We start from the raw sequence: 24,355 nt of genomic DNA on the forward strand, positions 1-24,355 counted from the left end.
GTCTAGGGGGCCGGGAGCCAGCGGCAGCGTGTTCCCGAGCGCCGGAGCGGGACCCCGGCCATGGCGGCGGCCCCCAGCGGCCCCAAGGAGCGCCCCCGGCGCCGCAGCGCCAGCCAGATCTGCCCCCCGCCGCGGCGGCCCAGGACCCTGGCCGAAGTGCAGCCGGGCAGCGAGAACGAGCGGCTGGGGGTGGCCCGAGACAGCATGGTGCAGAACCCGCTCATAGCCAAGGTGAGGCCCTCCCCCCCCCCAGCAGAGACTCTCCCCATAGACCCCCCCCAGCCTGGGTAACCCCTACCCCAAACACCCACCTTCCCCCAAACAGCATGGTGCAGAACCCGCTCATAGCCAAGGTGAGGCCCCCCCCCAGCAGAGACTCTCCCCATAGACCCCCCCCCAGCCTGGGTAACCCCTACCCCAAACACCCACCTTCCCCCAAACAGCATGGTGCAGAACCTGCTCATAGCCAAGGTGCGGGGCCCGCCCAGCAGAGACCCCCCCCCATAGACCCCCTCCAGCCTGGGTAACCCCTACCCCAAACACCCACCTTCCCCCAAACAGCATGGTGCAAAACCCGCTCATAGCCAAGGTGAGGGGCCCCCCCCAGCCTGGGTAACCCCTACCCCAAACACCCACCTTCCCCCAAACAGCATGGTGCAGAACCTGCTCATAGCCAAGGTGCGGGCCCCCCCCAGCAGAGACTCTCCCCATAGACCCCACCCAGCCTGGATAACCCCTACCCCAAACACCCACCTTCCCCCAAACAGCATGGTGCAGAACCTGCTCATAGCCAAGGTGCGGGCCCCCCCCAGCAGAGACCCCCCCCCTCATAGACCCCACACAGCCTGGGGGGAACCCTTGCCCCAAACACCCACCTTCCCCCAAATAGCATGGTGCAGAACCCGCTCATAGCCAAGGTGCGGGGCCCCCCCAGCAGAGACCCCTCCCCATAGACCCCACACAGCCTGGGGGGAACCCCTGTCCCAAATACCCACCTTCCCCCACACTGCACAGTGAAGACCCCACTCATAGCCAAAGAGAGGGGTAACCCTCCATAGGAGCCCCCAGATACAACCCTCCCCTATCTTAGAGCCCTCCAGGACCCTCATCACTCCATCCTCCACCCTAAGTGAGCAATCCCTCCACCAGTAGATTTCACACTTCCGGGGGAGAGCATGGTGTAGAATCAACTTGTTTTCAAGGTGAGGTACTTGGGTGCCCACCTCCTTGGAAGACACTCCATCCATGTCCCCCAAGGATAAGAAAGAGCCTCTGAGCCACACACCTCTCCCAGGAGAACAGAGAGCTAGTTCCTGAACTCTCATTCCTGGAGGGGAGGCTCCATGGTTTCCCAGTCCCACTAAGGAGTCTCCCCACTCAGCAGAAAATGGTCCAGATTACACCACAACCAAAGTACCTCCCTCTCCCCCTCAAGAAGGGGTAAATAGAAATGCCAGATTATGTAGTAGCAGGGTAAATTTACTATATGACTGTGATAAAGACCAGTGACCTTGATCTCCTTGACACAGTAAAGTTGCTGAGCAGTGACAGCAGGTTTGTAAGTATTGAATAGAGGAGCAGTGCTTGCTGTGCAGTTTTAAACGCTAGAGAGCAGCATTTAATACATTTATATCATGCAATGGTGTCCTGCTCTTATTAATGCTGAGATGCAAGCGATCTCTGAAAATAAACTCTCCAGGCAGAGAGGAGTTGTGAACATACTCGTTAAAATACAATTACTTACTAATAAATGTTGGTATTTTGAAACAAGCTTTCCATTGGACTAAACAATTTTAGATCTGTTAATCTTTCAACAATAAACAGAATTTACACTATAACAAAAACAATTACAAGAGTACTAGTAAAACAAACATTTGCCATCCATACTATAAGCTACAGAGAAAATGGGTTAGAGATCATACAGTAACCAAGATAAGGGGGGAATAGTTGTATGTGCAGGGGTAGAGGGAGCCTATACTGATCCCATGGCCACCAAAACTTCTAAAAGTTTTCAGAATGAAATATTGGGAAAGGGGGAGACTAAAAGAAAAGAAATCCCTATATCTATACAGTAGTGACAGAAAATGTTAATTCTCTTTCGCTTTCTCACTCAAGGAGATTAGTATCTTTTCATTAATAAGCAGGAACAGGGCTTATTGGTCCAAAAATAGTAATGCAATAATAGTTTGCCTTTCTATAATACCTTTCATCTCAGGATCTCAAAGCATTTTATAAATATTAACTAACTGAGCGTCAACACCCATGGTAGGTAGTTAAGGAACAGACAGAGATCATAAACTACTGAAATGCAGGTGCTGGATGTGGTAGCTGTTTATCAGCACCTAGCAACACTAAACAATAATGGAGGGCAAGAGGTGAAGAAGAATCCTGCATCCAATTGTAAATTTAGAGGATGGATTTAGCTTAGCCAGGTATAAGACCTAAGCTGACATTTTAGCTAGAGTACTAGGGTTAAAACCACGGCTGAGACCTCCAGACTTCTTGGCCATATCAGCTCAGCTTATGTCTTTCTGAGGTGGATAAATTGAGCTTCATGCAGTTTACTGTGAGTGCCTTTCAGACTAGACCTTAGAAATGGAGGTTCTGTGTGGACACTAAAGATCCTAGGGTACTTTTTGTGGCAAGGTTTGCCCCAGTGTCCTTGGGCAAAGTATTATTTCCCTCTACTTTTGTGCCTTGTGTTGTGTGTCTGTTATTTATCTTCCATCCTAGACTGGCTGCATTTCAGTACTCGTGTACATACATAATTTGTGCTTTGGGTCGTCCCCCTTCTCCCCCCACCCCCCACTGCAGTTCCTTAATATATAAATAAGCCAGAACGACATCCACAAAACTTGTCTCAATGGTCAGATCCTTCACTGTGCCTCAGGTATCTCTTTAGAGCAACTGTAAGAAGAGAGAGATCGTTCATTTAAAAAAACAATTTAACTTTGCCAATGATAGCAGGAAAAGGATTTCAGGGGGGGAATAATCAATTGGGAGTGGGAGGTGTTAGAAAATGAAAACTGGGCAAGTTTGCAGCTGTTCAGGGCTTGTGGGACAGTGGAAATGGGAATCCCGCAGTAAATATCAAACAGTGTAGAAACGTCTTAATCTGGGGCTTTAAGGTAAGAATGTGCTTATGGAGAGAAGGGGTTGTGAACTGTTACTTCTCATTTAAAAACAATAGGATGGAGAAGGGCACAGCCTACATCACAAGTGGAAATGGGCCCAAATCAAAATTCCAGAGCAGAGCACTCCCCAAGCTCAGCTTTTCCCTAGTTACAGGTGAAAAATGAATTGCTGATTACATCTTACTTGCATATCCACATAAGTTACCACAATGTTGAGCATGGCTGGCATGCTCTCAAGGTCAGGACTAGAACAACAATGGGTGCTAACTGCACCTCAGCACTGAGGTACAACACCCCTGGGAGTTAGCTCAGGGAGTGACAGAGATCACACACTGCTAAGATGCAGCCACTGGATTTGGTAGCTGTTTATCAAAACCTAGCAACACTAAACAGGGATGCTTAGCATCCTCTGAGAGGATGACTGTACAGTTAGGCTCTTGCTTTCCTGGTTACTAAATTCACTTCAATTTGAAATTATTAAATATGGTGTGTGTGACATTTTTCTAATCTCTGGCTTTTAGGCTTTCCTTTTAGTACCATACTCAGGAAGAGTTTGGTAACCAGACTTCATCCATTGAGTATTCAGAGAGACTTGGTGCTGTTTTAAATTCCTCTCATGTTACTGCTGAAGAACAAATCTCTTGCTAAACATATGTTTGTGTATATTTATAAACACTCATCACTGTTGGATCTGAGCACCTTGTAAACTTTCTTGTAGGTCTCTTCTTTTGAATGAGACATTTCAGAATAGCCTTTTTCTGTCACCTTTTTCTTCAGTCATATTCATGTTGGTAAGGTTCTGCTTCTTCACAGAAATCACCAAAGCCTGACGTTTGGGGGGCATTCCAAGTCTTTCAGCATTTTCGTAGACACTGTTTGTATTACTGTTGGGCCTTTTAAAAAAAAAAAAGTGATTTCAGTGACTGCCTGCTCCATTCCTCCTCCTGTTTTGCATCTAATTTAAATGGAATTTATATTTAATATCATCAAAGCGGTATGAGTAAATTGAGGGCTTGTCATAAATATAAGCAAACAGCAGCTCTGGGACCCTGCTCTTGAGGGGCTCCCGCAAGCTGTATGAGTTCAGCAATTCATAGGCCGGCTCTATCACCTCTTTGGCAGTGGATCCAAAGCTAAAGGAAACCACTCACCAGCAAATTCCCACGCAAACTTCAGCACTGGGGCTTGTAGCCTGATTTCTCCTCCGCAGCCTTTCTGGAACTTTGGGGCCCTGCACATCATAAGCTCAGCTCTGAGCAGACCTCAGTTTTGTAGGTATGAAGGAATAACTGATTTGTTTTTCCCCCTGGCAGCCACTTGAATTACAGCTTTTGTCCTCTTGATGGCACTAGCAGAATAGCCTCAAGGATCAACCAACTCCTCGATTCCCAATCCTCAGCTAAGGACTGGAAAAAAATGCTGACCTGTTCGTGTTCCTCCCTGCAGTACTGTGGGGCTGTGATTGCTTCTTGTTACAGGATGAAGGGGAGACGCAAGGTCTACCTCAGTCAATGCCAAGCCTCTCTTGAGTCAGCAGCACTGAGCAAATTGCAAGCAGTTTGACTGTCTGTGTTTTTTCCTCTCTCCCCTTGGGGGCAGCCTCTCCTGCTTAATTTCCTCATTTTACTACAACATACAGTGGTGCCATTCGCACCAATACAGTTCAGGTTGTGTCACTGTAGTTAGGGCTTGAGTTCCTTTTATAATCTCGCCCACCCCAATTCCATGGGGTGTATAGTTTAGCCATAAAAATTCAGGGTTTTAAACATAATATAAAAACTTCCAGCCTTTCAGCAATTCATTTTTTTTTAATTAAAAATCAACTTGGTGATTATATAGTGGGAGTAAAAGAAAAAAGTAGTTTTATTTTTTTGCTTGTATCTCAAAACCAACTTCATTTTATAACCTGAAAATCTGAAGGCTGTTAACTCACTGGATCCTTCAGCTATGTTATCGAATGACAGTTCCTTTTGTTATAAGTGGAATTTGCCTGGGACAAGTTTGCACTACATTCCTTCCCTCCGTCCAACTAAACTTTTAGAAGTATTTTTATAAGGACAGATGTTAACAGATCACTATGATTTTTCTGTAATAAAATGAGTCAATATTTTCCCCCTTTATTAAAAAAGGTGTTAAAGAATTATGTATTTATTTGAGAGTTAAGGTCATGCTCAGTTAAGCAGTAGCTACCGTGTATTGGGTAAAAGCACTTCTCACAATTAATGCACATGCTTTACATCAAAACAGGCATAAACAACCAATCTGCTGGATAAATTGTATGTTTACAAAAAATATAAATTGGGATAATCCTGTCACATATGTATCATATATCATAACTGATATGCATTTGTAACCCACACAACATTATTATAGAGACAAAGCTTACACTGAGGTCAATTTAAGAACTACAGAACTGGGCTTAGAGTTACCTGTGTCATTACCGCTCAGCTGATATGATTTCTTGGAGGAGCCAAGAAAACACTTTGTTCAAATCTAGCTCCAAGGCCTGAGTTTATGTCCGGTACTGTTAGTGCAGAGGAGCATGGCGATGGGAGTCCTGAACTGGTAAAGGAGCAAGCTTTTGCATAAGACATTTGAAAAGGGTTTTCTCTGTCTGTGTCTCTGATATCTCTGCAGGTGGCAATTAAAGATCCTATAGCACTCTTTAAAAAGAGTGGATGATAATCTTGGTATCCTGGCCAACATTCCTTCAGTCAAAGCTCTAAGGCTGATCCTGGGAGTTGAGGTTATATAGCACCTTCCAAAATCTGGTCTTACACTGGTTGAACATGTAATGTTTACAGTCCAAAGCTATTTGTGATCTGAGATGTAATTTGAGAGAGACCTAGAAATGCACTGCATAGAAATCATATTTTGTCCCATGATATGGGTACCAAAGCATTTGCTTACTTGTAAACCACTTAAAGGGGAACTTTCAAGAAAGGAAGCCCCAGACTTGACTACACCAGGAATGAATGTGACCCAAGACACATACTAGTTTGCCTCCACTGAGTATCACAGAAAAGCCAGATGCAATTTTTTAAAAAGTTACTTAAGTGTCAGCAAGCAGCAGCTTGGAAAACAAGGATGGAAAGAATCCAAAAGGTCAGAGTTGCCACACAAGAGCCCTGTGCAGCTGTGGCCTACTAACCTTGAGAGAGCTACTTTTAAAATGCCTAAATATGCTGGCCTCCATGAACAGGCAGGTCTGTCGGGGTCCCAGAACTCAGGCTTCCCCACCACAAAAAACACCAGCAGTTTGCTAACCCTCTAAGAGTTCCAGAATGATGAGTCAATCTCCCCATGATCATCAGATTGGCTTAAAAAGCATGAAATTTTAAAAGCAACAGATCTTAGGTTATGGCAACATGGAAAGTCACTCCAGGAAGTAATTTTGTTTTCGGGGGCATAAAGGATAGGGAGGAAGAGGAGGACAAGAAAGAAAAGCCATATTGCATCAAGTTAAAGTTATAGTACACCCTGCAGAAGTCCAGGAAACTAAGTTAAGGAAAGACATTAGCTATAAATATGTGTGGTGGGAGGGAAAGGAAAAATAAATCATAGTCCAATGCTTTTTCAGCAACAACAACTTGTGAAGGCTAGGACTATAACAGGGTTTGTAAGAGAACTGGATAAATTCATGGAGGTTAAGTCAATTAATGGCTGTTAGCCAGGATGTGTAAGGAATGGTGTCCCTAGCCTCCATTTGTCAGAGGCAGGGCCGGCTCTAGGCACCAGGGCTCCGGCCGTGCCGCCCCTAGAAATGTGCCCCCGCTGCCCCAGCTCGCCTCCGCTCCACCTCCGCTTCTCCCCCTTCCCTCCCAGGCTTGCTGCGCGCGAAACAGCTGTTTGGCGCGGCGAGCCTGGGAGGGAGGGAGGGAGAAGCCGAGCGGCGGCAGTGGTGGAGCAGATGTGAGCTGGGGCAGGGAGCGGTTCCTCTACCCCCCGCCCCCATAACTTCCTGCGCTCCCCCCCCCCACCTCCGCTCCGCCTGCTCCCCTGAACACGCTGCCTCTACCTCGCCTGAGAGGGAGGGGGGAGAAGCGGACGGCGAGTTCAGAGGAGCAGGTGCAGCGGAGGTGAGCTAGGGCGGGGAGGGGAATGCGGCACGCCCGGGGGAGAAGGCAGGGCCGGGGAAAGGGTTGGGAAGGGGCGGAGTTGGGGCGGGGGGGCATGGAAAAAAAAAGCGGGGCGGCAAAAATCCTAGAGCCGGCCCTGGTCAGAGGGTGGAGACGGATGGCAGGAGATGGATCACTTGATCATTACCTGTTAGGTTCACTCCCTCTGGGCACCTGGCATTGGCCACTGTCAGTAGACAGGATACTGGGCTGAATGGACCTTTGGTCTGACCAAGTAGGACCATTCTTGTGTTCTTATTTCAACTTATAAAATGTACTAATCAAGGCTATCTCTAAGCACACCCGTGAGTTATTGCGGGGTTACTCACCTTCATTTGCAGTTCGGGCCTCTGTAGCACACCTGCATCCCAGCATCGTCATCTTAACTGTTTTTTGTACGTACTGTAATCATCATGGATTAGTTTCTTGTACCTATAGTTAAATCCGATTTCATATCTTCAACCTTCTTCCCTAATCATTCTCTTTTCTTAAGCACCCACTGCACAGTTATATCCATGTGCCATGGTGAAACTGCAGCTGTCAACTAGTGTCACCAACACCCTCTGTCTTTGCATGAGCCAGTGTTACAAAGTCAAGATGCTCTGCTTAACCTTTGGCCACTTGGTTTCTCACCATTTTCTTGGCAAGAGCAATCACCCTAATAAGTAAGTCATGCCTATTTAATGCACTGAGATTCAAAACTGCATTGCTGTGCCTTGTGACACTATTAGATTTATTTATTTTAGAAATTTCTCCATAATTGTATCAGGGCACATTTACAAAAAATTATAAAACAATATTGCTAGCAACTGGTAAAATAACCAGATCCCTGCTCCTCCTCCTTCTCAGACTAACCTAGGGTGGAATCCTGCAATTTTCACTCATGTAGGGAATCTGTACACAGCCTTGTGAGAGTAGGAGTTGGAGGACTGGACCTTAAGTTACTAAAATAAGGGCTTCCTTTTAAAAAGGATCATCGCTACTGAAATTTACCAACATGTTCATAAACAATAACACAGCACATTAATAATGTTCATATGCATCTTAAAAAAATTTGTGTGAACATAGTATCTTTGTGAAAGGTGACAGACTGACATATAGTAAAATCATCACTCTAGCCAAACAGATAGAGCATATGCAGCAACAGTTCAAGGTTCTACTCGCTGCCTCATGTATGTGCCTCCCCCTGTGACCTGGAGGGACCAAATCTAGGAGTGAAATGATAGTTAACATAGGAACATAAGAATGACCACACTGGGTCAGACCAATGGTCCATCTAGCCCAATATCCTGTCTTCTAACAGTAGCCAGATGCTTCAGAAGGAAAGAACAGAACAGGGCAATTATCAAGGGTTCCATCCCCTGTCGTCCAGTCCCAGCTTCTGGCAATCAGAGATTTAGGGACACCTGGAGCATGGGATTACGTCCCTGACCATCTTGGCTAATAGCCATTGATGGATCTGTCCTCCATGAATTTATCTCATTCTTTTTTGAACCCAGTTATACTTTTGGTCTTTCCAACATCCCCTAGTGACGAGTTCCACAGGTTGACTGTGCGTTATGTGAAAAAGTACTTCCCTATGGTTATTTTAAACCTGCTGCCTATTAATTTCATTGGGTGACCCCTGGTTCTTGTGTTATGTGAAGGGCTAAATAACACTTCCATACTCACTTTCTCCAAACCATTCATGATTTTATGGATGTCTATCATTTCCCTCCGCAGTTGTCTTTTTTCCAAGCTACACAGTCCCAGTCCTTTTAATCTCTCCTCAGATGGAAGCTGTTCCACACCCCTCATCATTTTTGTTGCCCTTCTCTGCACCTTTTCCAATTCTAATATATGTTTTTTTGAGATGAGGCAACCAGAACTTTGTGCAATATTCAAGGTTGTACCTTGGATTTATATAGTGGCATGTTGATATTTTCTGTCTTATTATCTATCAGTTTCTTAATGGTTCCAAACATTGTTAGCCTTTTTGACTGCCACTGCACATTGGGCAGATGGTCAAGACTTCAGAGCCCATTCAGCCTTTGACATTAGTGTGGAGGCTGCCAGTCAGAGGGCCAAATGTGGCGTGGCGGTTGTTTATCTGCCATGATCTGGACTCCAGAGGCATTCTAAGTAACTTCCCCTTAATTATCAGTTTTGTTGGTTTAAGTTATTGTTCTCTTTCCCAATTCCTGTATCGACTCAGTTATTCAGAACCAAGAAATCTCCTCTTCAAAACATCTTAAGGGGCCAAGTCTTAGCTTGCCTTAGTCATGTGAGCATTCCCACTGATCTAAATGATACGACACGCATGAGTGGAATGAGCGGGGTTTGGCCCAAAGTCTTTGTTTCTTTTATGTTAATTATTCTGTTTACCCAAATTCTCTGCATGTGGTGCCTTCTGTACCTACCACTCAGGGACACTGAGGATTAATTGGTGTTTGTGCAGCACTTTGAGTCCTAAATATTATGATTATATTATTGCCATCTAAGGCCAGCATTACATTTTTAAAAGTGTGTTCCAAGAAATCTACAGAGTGTAGCTCAATAATTAATTAGATAAATACATTAATGTAGGGGCTGGGTAGATGAGTAATCATTCGACTGGTTTTTGAGCTTTGTCTCACCAGTCCACTGACTTCTAAGGGTTCCCTTCTCAGCATGATCTGATCTAAATTTTAAAACATAATTTATTTGGTACCCAAGAAGTTAAACTCCCAGTGTGCTTCAGTGCCATCCCACATCTTACATGGTCACTGCTGAGATTCATAAAGCATTTCAAAGTAGTAAATAAATATTCTTTACAAATGAAAATGCTGTATTTTTCTAACAATAATTTAAAGGCACATCAGGGTTCAGGCTAGAAACTGACAAATGTGGGTCAGTGGACAGAGGAGTCAGTTACTAGTAGCACATTAAATGGATAGTTGCTCGGCCGAAAGGACTGCATAGAGTATATAAAAGAGTGAGCAAGAGGGAGTTTTGATCCTTTATGTGAACCAAACAATACAAATTGGTGAGACCAATAAACCCATAGACATCACAAGGTGAAAGCCTTTATGTTGGTGAAAATCTCTTGTGTTTATCTGTGTAATACAATGGAAATAAAGACTCAAAGATGCTTTGATTTAAAGATGCAGTATTAAAGTTAGGCAGTACAATAATAACCATTAGACTGGATTGTTGTAATAGTGTAACCATAATGGCAGTGTTGTCATAGCAGAGAACATCTACACTGCCTCTTGTGAGAACCTTCAGTGCTGGGAAATCTCAAAGAAATTAAGCTAAAGGAGGACAGAACATAGCTGGAAGGGAAAAAAGGTCACAAATGGAGCAATGCATGAAATGAGGCTGCAGTGCCACTAAGTGCAGCTGGAGCGGTGTCAAGGTGTAAAGTTTTGTGACAAACCTAAGACTTGGACTGTGTTTTTGAAAGATTGAAGAAGCTTTTGGGCTAGCAACGAGTTTATGGTGTGGACCCAAAACTGTGCCAAACCAGGGTGGTGGTTTTTCTCTTGGTGTTCTCAGATTAATTCAAATTCCAAGTGAAACTCAGAGGGAGGGAGCCCCTTTTAAATAGAGGAGAGAGGTCTTCAGAATTGGCCAGCACCACTCAATTTCTCACAGTTCTTTTTAAAGTTTATTCCCCTCTGCTAGTTCAACCAAATACTTGATGTTACCACCTTGTTCACAAGCCTTTCTCCAGAGGCAGAGTATCCAGCGGCTTGCGAGCAACACCTTAGACTCCACTAAAAGAAACTCATAAGAACACAATAATGGCCCTACCTTCTGGAACAAAAAAACACAGCACCTCTGGAAGAGCAGGCAGAAAGCAGGCTGAGCATACAGTAAAAAAACCTGAAGAGGCTCAAGTAAGGAATTGCAACATCCAGAAGAAATAAGCACTACACAGTGGGGAAGGCAAGAAAAATTCTCAAGCACACAAGTATATTTCTAGTTTCCTGGAGGAAAGTCATAAGAGCATCTCTTTATTTTTAGAGGATTTACTACACTGAAAATAATTTGTCCATCTTTCCTTGTACTGGATGGAAGAAGATAGATCAAACCAAATGCCATTACAAAGGTCATAGGGACCAATTTTTTATTTCAACATTTTGAGAATGAGTCACACTTTCTTAAAAGGCAAAAACCCCTTACCATGCTAATTCCCTTAGGCTAGGTATTATGTTTATTTATTGTATCTAAAATCTTTGTAATCTTGCAGTAATGATTTAGTTCTCACCTTGGCCACTCACTCTATATAGATTTCAGAGTAACAGCTGTGTTAATCTGTATTCGCAAAAAGAAAAGGAGTACTTGTGGCACCTTAGAGACTAACCAATTTATTTGAGCATAAGCTTTAAGTGAGCTGTAGCTCACGAAAGCTTATGCTCAAATAAATTGGTTAGTCTCTAAGGTGCCACAAGTACTCCTTTTCTTTTTACTCTATATAGATTACACAAAATCATGAATTTTCAAGGATATTCTGACTTTAACTTTTACAATTCTTTAAAATAAAGTACATTGTATTTTAACTTTTTGTTTGCATTTGTTTTGATATAGAATTGATTTAAAGTAACACTGTCAAATGAAACTTGGACCAAAATTTTAGATAAATAGATCGGTAGAAATATATATTCCATACCATGTTTATTTTATATACATATATTTTAATACCAGTGGAAATATTTATTCTTAAACAGACATCCCCTTCTGTGGTTGTAACCCAAAATCAGAGCACTTAGAATCTGCAAGTGAAACTTGATTAAAAGTAAAAGTGAAACTACCTTCACCAAATTCTCAAGGTAAGAGAATGGAAAATGTTCAAAGTGAGCTAAAGACTATTTAGTGAAGAGCAATTTGGATTTCTTTACAAATCTGCTTTCATTATGCTTATTGGGTAACGCAGATAAAGAGATTTCTTTGTTTGCAGTATGATTTTTAAGCTGGCAATGTCCCTTTAAGTTTGCTTTGCTATGACTCATTCAGCTTGCCTCCATGGTTGCTACGTGTCCCCTTCCATAGTCCCATGAGACACCGATCAGCTGGCCAGGAGGCGATTGTAAGGACAATAATTACCAAGTATTATGGTGTGTTAAAGCACTAATACACACTGAAACGTAAGTATCCTCTCACATCCAAAAAAAAAAGTATCTTCTTCTCTCTCTATATGTCCACCCCTCTCTTCCTTTCCTTTTCCACCCATAGCCACTGTTATGGGCTCCCTCGCTATCTCTTCTTCCATAATCAGAGACATAAAATTGTTATCAGATTAGCCCAAGCAATGAAAAGCACAGTCCCAGATCACACTCACAGTTAGTTAGCATTTAGATAGGCTGGGACAGGGGTCTGTACAATAGGCATCAAAGCTGAACTCTTGGTGCAGCAAGAGGGATTAATTTCTTTAACCAACATGCCTGATCTGGCCTATCTCATTACCCTGCCTTGTCAGTGTCGATGTTAGATTTGATTGAAGATTATACCATTTAGGCCTTTCCCCTGTTTTCCACAGAAATCAGGCCTATTGAATTGCACTTTCTTCCATGGGCCCCCATCAATACTCAGTGGCCTGAGCCTCTAATTCTGCTTCATTTAAACTTCATCAACTTTTCCAATCAAGTGGAAGGATCTGAAATAGGCTCCGTAAGCAGAAAGGCCTTTTTTCCTTTTGTCAGATAATTTATTCTGTTCTCTCCCCCCCCCCCCCCCCGCTCTCCCCCTCACGCTCTTTTTCTTCTTTTCGCTCCCCTTCCCTGATGCTGAAAATGAGATTACAGTATTTAAATGACTATGATAATCAATCGGGGGACCTTGAGCCAAGATTGAGGTTAATTTTTCTTAGCAGAACAAAGAAGCGTGATGCCTTTGGGGATTTGAAGGTGCAATCTGTGTTTCATGCTTGTGTTTTCCCCCCCCTAAAATTGCAGTTTTAGGAGTCTTTTCTTGTTACTAACTAGGCAGTTGTTGTGATTTTTAACGGAGGCAACCCCTAAGAGAGAAGAAATGTAATTTTGAGTTGATAAACAGCTAACGGCCTTCCATCAACAATTTTAATAGGAAAAAAAGTCACTCACATAGTGTGACTACAGATCTAATGAAAGTGCTATCATTTACCTTATTTATTTTTAAACATACTTTGAATAATTTTCCACAGTGTTATAACTAGTAATTACAGCCTACATTGTGCCATTGTAAACTTTTGAATGAATAGCCCTTTCATTCAGCTGTACTCTGCACTTTGGCAGCTTTTTGGTACCTGGAAAAAGTTGAGACTTCATCATGTTTTTGCTAGTTGGAAATAAGATCACTTTGATCTTCCTTAAAGCCCACACAGAAATGTCTTATTAAATTCTTAGATAATGTATTTTTAGTTGTAACAAGTGGCCATTCACTCCTACAGCCCTTTCCCCTACCTTTCTTAAGAAAAGGAAAAGAGAAACATGTATTTCTTTGCTTCCATCCCAGCTGTCTTGTCAGGACTGTTTTACATGCTGCCACCCAATGTTATCTTTTATTTGTGTCAGGAGAGAGGATTTGACAAGTTCAGTACACAATGTTCATTTGGCAAGGCAAATTTTTCATACCAATTTTGAGTAGAAAATGAAACCATCTTTCAACAGAATGAGCAACATCATTTTTGGACAGACTTATTATGAGGGGAAGGATTGCAAAACTTTATTTCCCTACACAATCCTGAAAATCCTGGAAATAATGCATTTTGTAAAAAATGTACCGTTGTTTCTTGAGGCAATCAATTTGTTTTAGAAATAAAAAATCACCGCAAAACGTAGTCAGGAAAGTGCAGCCCCTCTGTGCTAATCAGATGCTGCTGAAATTGGTTGCATCATAGATAATGTGGCTTTGTTTCAAATCTTTTAAACTGTCAAAAGGTTGGGAAAGGCAGATTGACTACAGAAATGTGTCAGCGTTCACCAAGAAGAACGTTCATTAATCCATAGCAGTAAAAGATGAGAGATTCAAAGGTGCCTAAGGAAATTAGGTGCCACCTCCCATAGAATTGCAATGGAATCTGGGTGCTTGACTCTCTTAGGATCCTTTGAGAATCCCACCTGTAATTTCTGGCTGTAGTAAGAACTGTGAACAATCCCATAAGAGGAAAAGTCTAGTGGTAAATTCTATTGTCTCATGGTTTCCATTTGCTCCCCCAACTGTATGTATCCACCTGTTGTAATTTAGATTGTAAGCTCTATGGGGCAGGGACTGTCTTATTGATCTGTGTTTGTACAGCACCTATCACCAATGGGGTGCAGGACTGGGACTCCTAGGTGCTACCGCAATAGGAATCATAAATAATAAGACTTTAGATAGCGAAATATTTACTAAAGACCAATGTGTGTTTAAAAATGATTGGTCAGAACCATATTTTAGAAACACCTATCACAGTTTAAATATCTCCAGTGAGGTTTAGATTCATCCCAGTGCACGGGGCCCACACCAGGTTCTGCCTGCCATTTAAGTACCACATTAAACGGCTTAGGACCACATCATGCATGAGCTACATGTGGCCACAGGAGCCCACCTTTGGATGTTGTGGAGAGCCTCAAATGAGCTCTCCGCAGATGGTGAATTTTACCCTCTGTAAATAGGTCGGTCACCTCTGTCACCGAGGGCATTGTCATTATAAAAGGTGCTTCCCAGCAAGGCCGCATTTGATGCAGGAAGGAAGGACCCTGCTTACCATTTAGAAAGTAGCAGAAATTGGAAAGATCCATGCTGTTGCAAAGTAAGTTCGTAAAATAACCAATGTACTTATTTTAAAAACATTAAAGAACATCTCTTACAACAAGCTGTAATCTTTCAGATTTCCAGTGTTTTCTATTTTCTTGCATCCTCACATTGCCAAGGGGATGGCTTCCTGTATGATGGTTATCCTTTTTAAGACATTTTTTTCTACAGCAATGTAGCACATGCTCCTGCTGCCATTGAAGAAAATGGGAAAACTCCTACTGTCTTCAGTGGGAGCAGGACTGGGGCTTTACCCTTCTTTCTAACTAGGGTTCTGGTGACATTCACTATACCTGTGTAAGAGCACTGATAGTTGGGGGGTTTGTGGGGGGAAGGGAGGGGAGAGATGGGCATTTGAAGTGCACTTTCCTAACCCAGAGTCAGGGTGTAGGGCTGTAACAGAGCCTCCTCTGTCCCTCAACCCCTACAGCCACTGGCACACAGAAGGAGCCATAGCTCCACTGGGTTACTTGTGAGGGGAAGTTAGGGCTGCTGGATCCTTGTAATTGCTGATCCAGTGACCTACCCCCAACATAGGCTTTCCACACCAGGGCAAATGTCACTCTTTGGGATTCCAGTCTCTCCTGTTATACTGGAATTTTCTCCAATGGTGATATGCATGCAAGTGTAGATTCCTCCATGCTAGGCCCTCTGCACCTGTAAGCCTTTAGGGTTTGATTTTGCTCCTGAGAAATCCCAAGTGCCACACCTCCCACAGTGTTCAATGAGAGTTGAGAGCGCTCGGCACATCCCAGGATAGGGCCCTTAATGAATTTCACCCCTAATAAAAGAGGAAGTGGCCCATGGATCCTAGTTACTATGTACCTGAAAGAGAGTCTCACGTAGCCTTTCAGTTACCAAACTCATTTGGGGCAATGGTTTGCAATGACATTTTCCTCTCTTTAAGCAAATGTTGACTCACGGGGGGGGGAGGGGGGGTGGAATTAAAACTCCATTAGACGTTGCCATATTGTACTGCAGACCCCATTAGAGTGACTGAGTTGCAATTAGTTGGTTTCCTCAGATATTACTTAATTCAGAGAAGGCAAGGGTGGAAGGGAAAGACAAGGCTGAGCTAAACAATAATTTCCTAAAATGACAGAATCTAAATAAACTAATGAGGTGATGACGCGGGTTATTAATCTCAATAGAAAGCAGAGTCAGGAAAAATATTGGGTTCATAACAGTTAAAAAAAAATTTAGTAGAGTTAGTACCCATTCCGGTTACAGTCCCCATAAAGCAATCAGCCTGTGTATATAAAAATGGATGATGTGTTAGCACATTAATTATATTTTATGTGAAAATCTGCCACTTCAGAGGATAACCAGCCCTTACTTTTGTTTAGCTCTAGGGTTTGTGGTGTTGTCCTATAACTTTCTAGCAGCTGGGTTTGGGGTGGCATCTGCAGATTTGTTGACTTCAGAAAGTTTTGTTAATTTTGTGTTGAAAAAAAAATTAGAACACAGTCACAGCAAATGGAGACACCAAGTATAAAAATGTGCTATCATGAGTAGTAATTTTGTAACAGTCGCATCTGTAATATATTCCATGACGTGGTAGCCATGTCAGTCCCAGGATATTAGAGAGACAAGGTGGGTGAGGCAATCTGTTTGATTGGACCAACTTTTGTTGGTGAGAGACACAAGCTTGGAAGCTTGGAAAGACAAACCTGTCTTTCTCACCAATAGAAGTTGGTCCAATAAAAGATTAACTCACCCACCTTGTCTCTCTGATATTTGCCATGAGTCAAATGCCACCGGCTGCTTCCCCGCTACTATGAAACGCCCCCAAATCACAGCATCTTTAGTTGCACAGGGAGAGAGGCAGATCAGAGAAAAGCCATGCAAGAGTGAATCTGTGATGTCACTCACTGAGGACTTCAGAAAAGGGGCCAAATTGTGTGGCCTGTGGATCGCCATAATTTGTCCATCCAGTGTACTCTGTACATAGGGGCATTCAGGAGCTGTTTCTCTCTAAGGCACCTATTTCTCAATTAGCTGAGCATCCATGGACTATAGTAGTGGCTGCAAAGCAACTCTCTCTCTCATCCTGCTGCCAGGGGAGCAGGGAGAGGATTTAGTCTCTTCCAGCTCTAATGTAATTCATCTGTGCGAGACTCATTTACTCAGGTTGTGGGGGCAAGAAAGCATTTGACTCGATGACAATAAATAAATAGGCCACATGATGTTTTAAAAGATACTAAAAGAAAATTACTGAGTGGATGTATGTAATTTTTAATTTAAAGTTTTTACACAAAGTTATTATTTATCTCCACCCCCAGTTTTTAGGTGAATTTAGCACTTGTACTCACTGGAAATTGACAGCCCTTGAAACCGTAGGCTTGCATCTTGGGCATCGGCAATGCAAGCTTCCCTCACATTGGCCCCTGCAAATATACCTTAATTTTGATGATCAACCTCTAGTGACAATAGTTCAGGTTGTGTGACCCATTCAGTCCCTGGTCTGTCTCCAGAGATTGCCAATTAGTGCAAGCTGGGGTGGGGATGTTTGTGGTGTGCTCACTGACCACTGGGAAGCAGACTGACACCAAGCTCACTTTTTTTAAGGATAATATTTTATTTATTGATTTCAGGTCATTTCCAATAAAATATTTCAATTACAGTGTCTTGACATGTATAAATACCTATGTTATTACATCACAAATATTTAACAGCATATTGTATATTCATGGTACATTGCTATATCATTTGTTGCCCTTTTTCAGAATATTTAAACAAAACCAAAGCTTGAGCTATGTATAATTTAACCATTCCTATTCACTTTTTTAAACCTTTATTGGGAAGCGAAACATTTCCTGGGGTTGGGGTAGAGTTTTGGGAGATAGAAAGTGTGGAAAATTAGAGGAAGAAGGGTATGTAATTCAGTTGTCCTCTTTGTGTGCCTTTTTTGACTGACCAAGCTCATTTCACAGAGGCTGCTGAACAGCCATCAGAGGGTCACCACCTCTTTCAGCCACTACTGATCTAGGCTTGATTTGAGCTGAAAGGTTCTATTATCCCACTCCCAACCTCTTGAGCCATCATGTCCTCTGGAAAAAGTACTGATTTTATATATAACAAATACGCTTCAAAATACTGGTCCTGCTCCCATTGACAAAAGTGGGAGCAGAACTGGGTTCAAATAGACCAAATTCACTTGACAGAGTCTTTTCTGGATGAAACTCATTGCTGGCAGTGCCTATTCCTTGTGTCTTGGAAACTCCACAGTGTCCCTGTGTGAAAGGATGCCTTCACAGGCCCCCTGCCACTTTGGGGAAGTTGGTTCTTTGACCTGGTCTACATTTAAAATGTATACTGCCACATCTATGTCAGTCAGGAGCAGTGGTACTGGAACTAGGGGTGCTGCTGCACCCCCTGGCTTGAAGTAGTAATAAACACCAAATACCTGATTTCCATCATCAGCACCCCCACTATAAAAACTGTGTCAGCACCCTGGTCAGTGGTGTGGAAGAGCCACACCCCAGTGAGATGCCTATGCCAACAGAATCCCCAGGGTAGATGCCGCTATGCTGACAGAAGAGTGCTTGGGGGCACTGGCGTTGGTATATTGGCAGAATTCCTCTTCCTGTCAGTGTAGACTGTGTCTATGTCAACACACAGGAAAGTGTTTGGGGAAAGACATATACAAATCAGCGGCCAGGAATCTTATATATGGAACACAGCAGCTGCCATAGTGGCCCATGTAGTTTCCCTGAGTTGAGGAGGTTGATATTTCTTCAGCCCCCATGCAGAGCAGTGCACAAAGGCTGATTGGCTGAGCTTTACGTGGGTGAAGTGCATTTCACCCTATAGTTAACAAATGTAAATTTCACCTGCTAAGCACTACTTGATTGACACTTAAGGCATCCGATGAAGTGAGCTGTAGCTCATGAAAGCTTATGCTCAAATAGATTTGTTAGTCTCTAAGGTGCCACAAGTCCTCCTTTTCTTTTTGCGGATACAGACTAACAAGGCTGCTACTCTGAAAACTAAGGCTTGAGCTACACTTAATGTATATCGGCATAGCGATGTTGTCAGGGGTGAGAAAAACCACACCCTTGCCCAATATAGCCCTGCCGACAAAACCCCAGTGTAGACACAGCTAAGCCAATAGAAGAGTGTTGCTGTCAACACAGCTAATGTCGCAGGGTGATGGTATTCGTACACAGGCAGAACTGCTGTCAGCATATGCTGCATCTACGCGAGGGGACTATGTGGGCATAGGCCTTGTAGCCTCAACATAGTCTAACTTAATGTGTCCCCATTAAGCAGAATTTTTGGTAACTGTCCCATTTAAACAGCAGTCACTACCATTTACCATTATTCTCTTAAATATGCTCCCTAGGGGACTGACCCAGTTAAATGGATTTCCCAATTAATCACACCCAGATTAAGTGGAGTGTCTCATGTAGGCTCAGGACAAACCTTATAGTTAATGTAGAGGTGCAGTGTCCAATATAGTAAGTATATATACAGCCTCTAGAAATGCTACATAGGTTGTCTAGGATTTATCTTCCTTACAGGGAGGTACTTTTTCATACCTAACCAGGCTGTCGGTATCTAACATCTGAAGAGGGTCCATTGTAGACTGACAAGGAATGTCAAACAAGAAGGAATCTGGTATATATTTCCCAGTGACACATCTAGTTAGATCATGTTAATTAGAGTAGATTTTCTAGAGATAAGCCAAAAGCATGCCAAAGCTTGGGCAAAAAAAATCTAAGTGCCCAGTGTCAGTTATTCCTTCTGCCACTCCAGAGCATCTTTTTCCAGGACCAGGATGCCATTTTGAAGCACCTGAACTGTCAATAGCAAGAATGCCAAACCAAAGTTCCAGGATATAGATTATCGATGGCTATTCAACTAATGTCGTTCTGGATCTAATGCCTCAGTGTTTTTAATTTTCACCTGTGTTCTTCTCCATCACAGTGAAATTGCTTCAGTTGTTTTTCTGAGACTCTTAGATTACATATCATTATGTATGTACATTCAAACCTCATTTATCCAAATAGGATGTGGGATATGAAATAATTCAGATAACAGAATTTCAGATAAGCGTGTCATTTTTCAGCATGTGTTATACACAACAAACTTGACTTTGGTTAAAATAAATTAGTTTTGTGGATTCTCATGATTTGGCTAGCTAAAGTTTAACTGTATTCATTTTCCTAAGCATCATTGTAGTAAAATGAATCACCATTTTAAGGGAACTGCATATTTCACACATCCTTGTCTTCACACTCACTCTTCATTAAAATTCTTGGTCTACTCATGCTGACTGAAGTCAATGGGAGTTTGGCTATTGACTTCAGTAGGAGCAGAATTGGACTGCGTGTTTTCTGTCGTAAACATTGTTAAATATTTGAGGCCACTAGATGAAGTCCAATAATTTTTGTTCATCCTACTGGAAGATGTAACCACTACAAGGTCTGGCAAAAACACTTGTGAAACTTTTCAATTTAGTTCATTTCATGGTCTGTCTCTGAGAATCTAAACTAAACAGACTCCAGAACCAATGGGCATTGGTGTCTAAAACGCCACAGTGAAATATTAAGAATTGCTGAAATGTCCATAAGCAAACAATATGTTTTTTTAAGGAAAATGCAGGGCAATGTTCAATGATGAACAGAGATAATGTTAATTCAAACAGAAGAATCTATATTTAGCTATTAGGTCAAGTAAAGTAGCACACAGGTCTGAATGATGAATTTTAATAGTTTAATACAATTTCTTTAATGTGGATGAAGTTTTTGTGCAGTTTCCATTTCAAGAAATGAATTGTTTGTAATGGACAGGACATTGATGCAAGAGACAAATTGCGAGGATATGGCCCAAAGGAAGGGGACCTTGCTTTGGTTAGTAAAAATTGGAGATGGTCCTGAGCTGGAACATAGCAACTGAATCCCCCCAACTTTGGGGAAGTTTAGATATGGATCCAGACATCACTGCTCAGGTCTGTCTATAATGTGCTGAACAAGAACATTCCCCAGAGCAGGAGGACATTTGGATTTTGATCTGATTCCAGGTCAGAACTTAATGATTTGGACCCATCTCTTGTTTACTAATAATAGTCTGGGGGCCATTACGGCTGCGCAACTCTATTGGCTTCACAAGTGTAACAGAGAGCAGAATTTGTCCTTTTATGTTTGTATTAGCTCTGAGACCACATTTCAGTTAGCTGTTTCAATATTGGTGAAACGTTACAGTATGATTTCATGACTAACTGTGTTACCTGGGTCATTTCTGTGCAAAAATGAAATCCAGCAAGTGATGCTTAGAAAAAGAAAATTGCCTTTTCATAAGATCTGCGTAAATTGTTTATTTTATGCCACCAAAATTCATAAGAGCCTATTTATGAAACTGTGCCAGGCTATACAAACCTGCACTGTTTTCTTTTCTTCTCCTCGCAGGCCTGTTTGTGTGCATCAGTCCTTTTGATTTGAGAATTTAACAAGTAATTCTAATTTGGGACTTTGGAAAACCTGCGATCCTATCTAGCATGTTGATCCTATCAGATGTGGCTCTGTGCTTTCACTGCCTTGAAAACAAAAGGGAAGAAAGAGAACACATGGCAGTCTCAAACTAGAAAAGGCTTTGCTGTAAGAGGATATTGAGTTGTTTTTTATGAAGCCCAATATTACGCTTGAATTATGCCTGAATAAGGAGAAAGGACATTGTTAAAGAGCCCTAAACACTGACCGTAGTGGATCCCCTTTCTTCCAAACCCTTCAGTGATGTTGTTTTTGGCTGTAATGATTTGGTATTGTATTTATAAGCCGACAGGGTAATCCAGAGAGCAGCAGGAGGGACGGCTGCCTTAAATAAAGCTTTACAATGCTGCTAATTAAAATGATCCTTCCTCTCTCTAATGGCTAATGAGACAGAAAGAAGAACTAGGGGAGGGTTAATGAAAATGTTGCCATGAGATTCCTTTCTTAATTGGTCTTTTTAACGTTTTAATCTCCTTTTGCGGGGGGGATTGAGAAGAATTTTTTTAAACCTTTCTTGTACAGTGCTGATAGGTTTAAAATCTTAATGTCTGGCCTTTAAAGTGTGTGTTTCTGTATATATTAAGTGCCAACAACAAAAATTTTGTGTGTGTTGTTGTTGGAGCATGGGGGGACAGGTTTTGAATTTGAACTGAAAAGAGAATAAAGACATTTGAAACATATTTTAATGTGCTGCTCCCAAGACTTCCAGGGGGACTATTTTCAAGGCATCCTCGCCCCAAGGGTTGAGCCTGTAATATATCTTGAAGAATTGGTACTGGTGCTTGATAGTATTTAGAGGCTTTAGTCATGATGCGCTGTTAAATGCAATGTTTATCCCATGAATGTGTCACAGGTCAGCTAAGATGTCAGGAATTCAATTAATATTCCATTTAATAGAACTCTGCATGCCCTAACCTTTTAATACTATTAGCATGTCCCAGGCCTCTTCCTTGTTAGGGTCAGTCCTCTGACTTTTTGCCCCAGCTAATGCTTCTAGCAACAACAGGCATGGGGAAATTAGCCGCACACACACACACAAAATTAAGTTACTGTAGAACCTCATGGATCTCAGCAATTTGGTTCATAGGGATTTCTGTGCAAACTCCTTACCCACCCCCCATTTTTCAGCTTATATGGGGCTTGCATCCCATTTATTTCGTGTCCAGATGCACCCAAAAGCTCAGAGAAACTCAATTGAAACTGCCAAATTTTGCATAGTTGTAGGCCAGTGATTTCCACATGAAACCATGTATCTCCTCTCTGACACCTAAAACTCACTCAAAAATAGGGACTGCTCACTCAGTGGGATTATTAATGTGCATAAAGCATACTCACATAAGTAACTGTTTACAGAATCAGATCTTTAGTTTGGAACTCAGGCAGTTTAGCTTGATAGTGTGTTTAAAGCTATTTACAATTGTATATCAACTGGAAGTCACTGTTTTAAAGTTTGCCTACACTATGCCTCTCTTCCAGCATGCTCATGTTACCCAGTTTTAATGTGGGCAAAAGTTTAATAGAATGAAACCAATACCAAACAGTATCAGGATCATCTGTTCAAGCTTCAAGCATGCTTCTACTTTGAAAATCGACTCTGTGAAAGTGGTATCAGATCCTGAGCAGGAGTAAATTGATGATAGCTGTATTAAAGTCAATGTAGTTATGCCAATTTACATCAGCTGAGGATCTGACCCACTTTTTCTAAAAGCTAGCTCTCTGAACGAGTACTGAAAGAAAGCTAATATTGTGCCAGTATTTTTAAAGGGTAAATGGATGACCTGAATAATTATAGGCCTGTCAGCCTGACATTGATCTCCGGCAAAATAACGGAATGACTGATAAGGGACTCTATTAATAAAGAATTTATGGACGATAACATGATTTATGCTAATCAGCACGGGTTTATTGAAAATAGATCTTGTCTAACTTTGGTATTTATGAGATTACATGGGTTGTTTGATAAAGGTAATAATATTGGAGTAGTATACTTGCCATACTGCAAGGTCAGAAATCTAATAGAGGGCTCTTCAGTCTAGCTGATAAAGGTATAGCAAGATCCAGTGACTGGAAGTTGAAGCTAGACAAATACAGACTAGAAATAAGGTGAAAATTTTTAACTGTAGGGTAATTGGGACAATTTACCAACAGTTGTGGTGGATTCTCTATTACTGGAAATATTTGAATCAAGATTGGATGTTTTACTAAAAAAGATGCTCTAGTTTACCCACAGCTTTTAGACTTGAAGCAGGAATTAATTCATGGAAGTCCTATGGGCTGTGTTGTGCAGGAGGTCAGATTAGATGATCACAGTGATCCCTTCTGGCCTTACAATCTATGCATCTATGAATAAACTCGGGGATCTGAAGGTTGAGCTGGGCTTGTTCCTGTTTGGGCACCACCAGCAATAAAGATTCTGCAGTTGGAACCTAAGTTAACAATTCTCTTGGTAATACAAGATCTGGAATAGAATCCAGGTCGCCCAATCTCTGTGTTGTCTCTGGAGCACTGACTGGAGTAAAAAGTAGCAAAACCTTAGGCAAGTGAGCAGATCTGGCTACACTGGAGAACTGCTGAGTAAGAAGATGCTTTTCTCACTTTTCAAAGTAGACTCCATTTTAAGAGCTCCTCAAGAAAGCAAGATCGGCCTATGCTGTGTGAGGGAAAACAGAACTCCATCATGTAGTAAAAATGAAAGAATATTCAAAGAAAACCAATGTTCTAAATTATTATTTACCCAGCTTGTCTTTACATTTCCAGCACTAAATGGAACAGTGTCCTTTTCAGGCAGCAATTATGGTGACTTAAAACAGACAATACAGTCACTAAGAACACCTGCATGCAGGTGGTAGCAGGGACTGTGCTATCACCACAGCTGTGA

At 42.1% G+C, this 24,355-nt stretch overlaps 1 protein-coding gene across 2 annotated transcripts in view; it reads left to right on the plus strand.

Moving 5' to 3' along the window:
• The first annotated feature begins 24 nt into the window (after window positions 1-24).
• CFAP77 (cilia and flagella associated protein 77) overlaps window positions 25-24,355 on the plus strand; it is a 100,112-nt gene continuing 75,781 nt past the window's right edge. The window contains exon 1 of one of the 2 annotated variants that reach the window (XM_037880032.2): window positions 25-231. In XM_037880032.2, coding sequence (XP_037735960.1) covers window positions 61-231 — 171 coding nt within the window. In that variant the 5' untranslated portion in view covers window positions 25-60. The remainder of the gene's footprint in view (window positions 232-24,355) is intronic. The other variant, XM_043530538.1, reaches the window with a different exon arrangement.

Source organism: Chelonia mydas, chromosome 16 (genome assembly GCF_015237465.2).
Source record: "Chelonia mydas isolate rCheMyd1 chromosome 16, rCheMyd1.pri.v2, whole genome shotgun sequence".
In the NCBI taxonomy this organism is placed as follows: Eukaryota; Metazoa; Chordata; order Testudines; family Cheloniidae; genus Chelonia; species Chelonia mydas.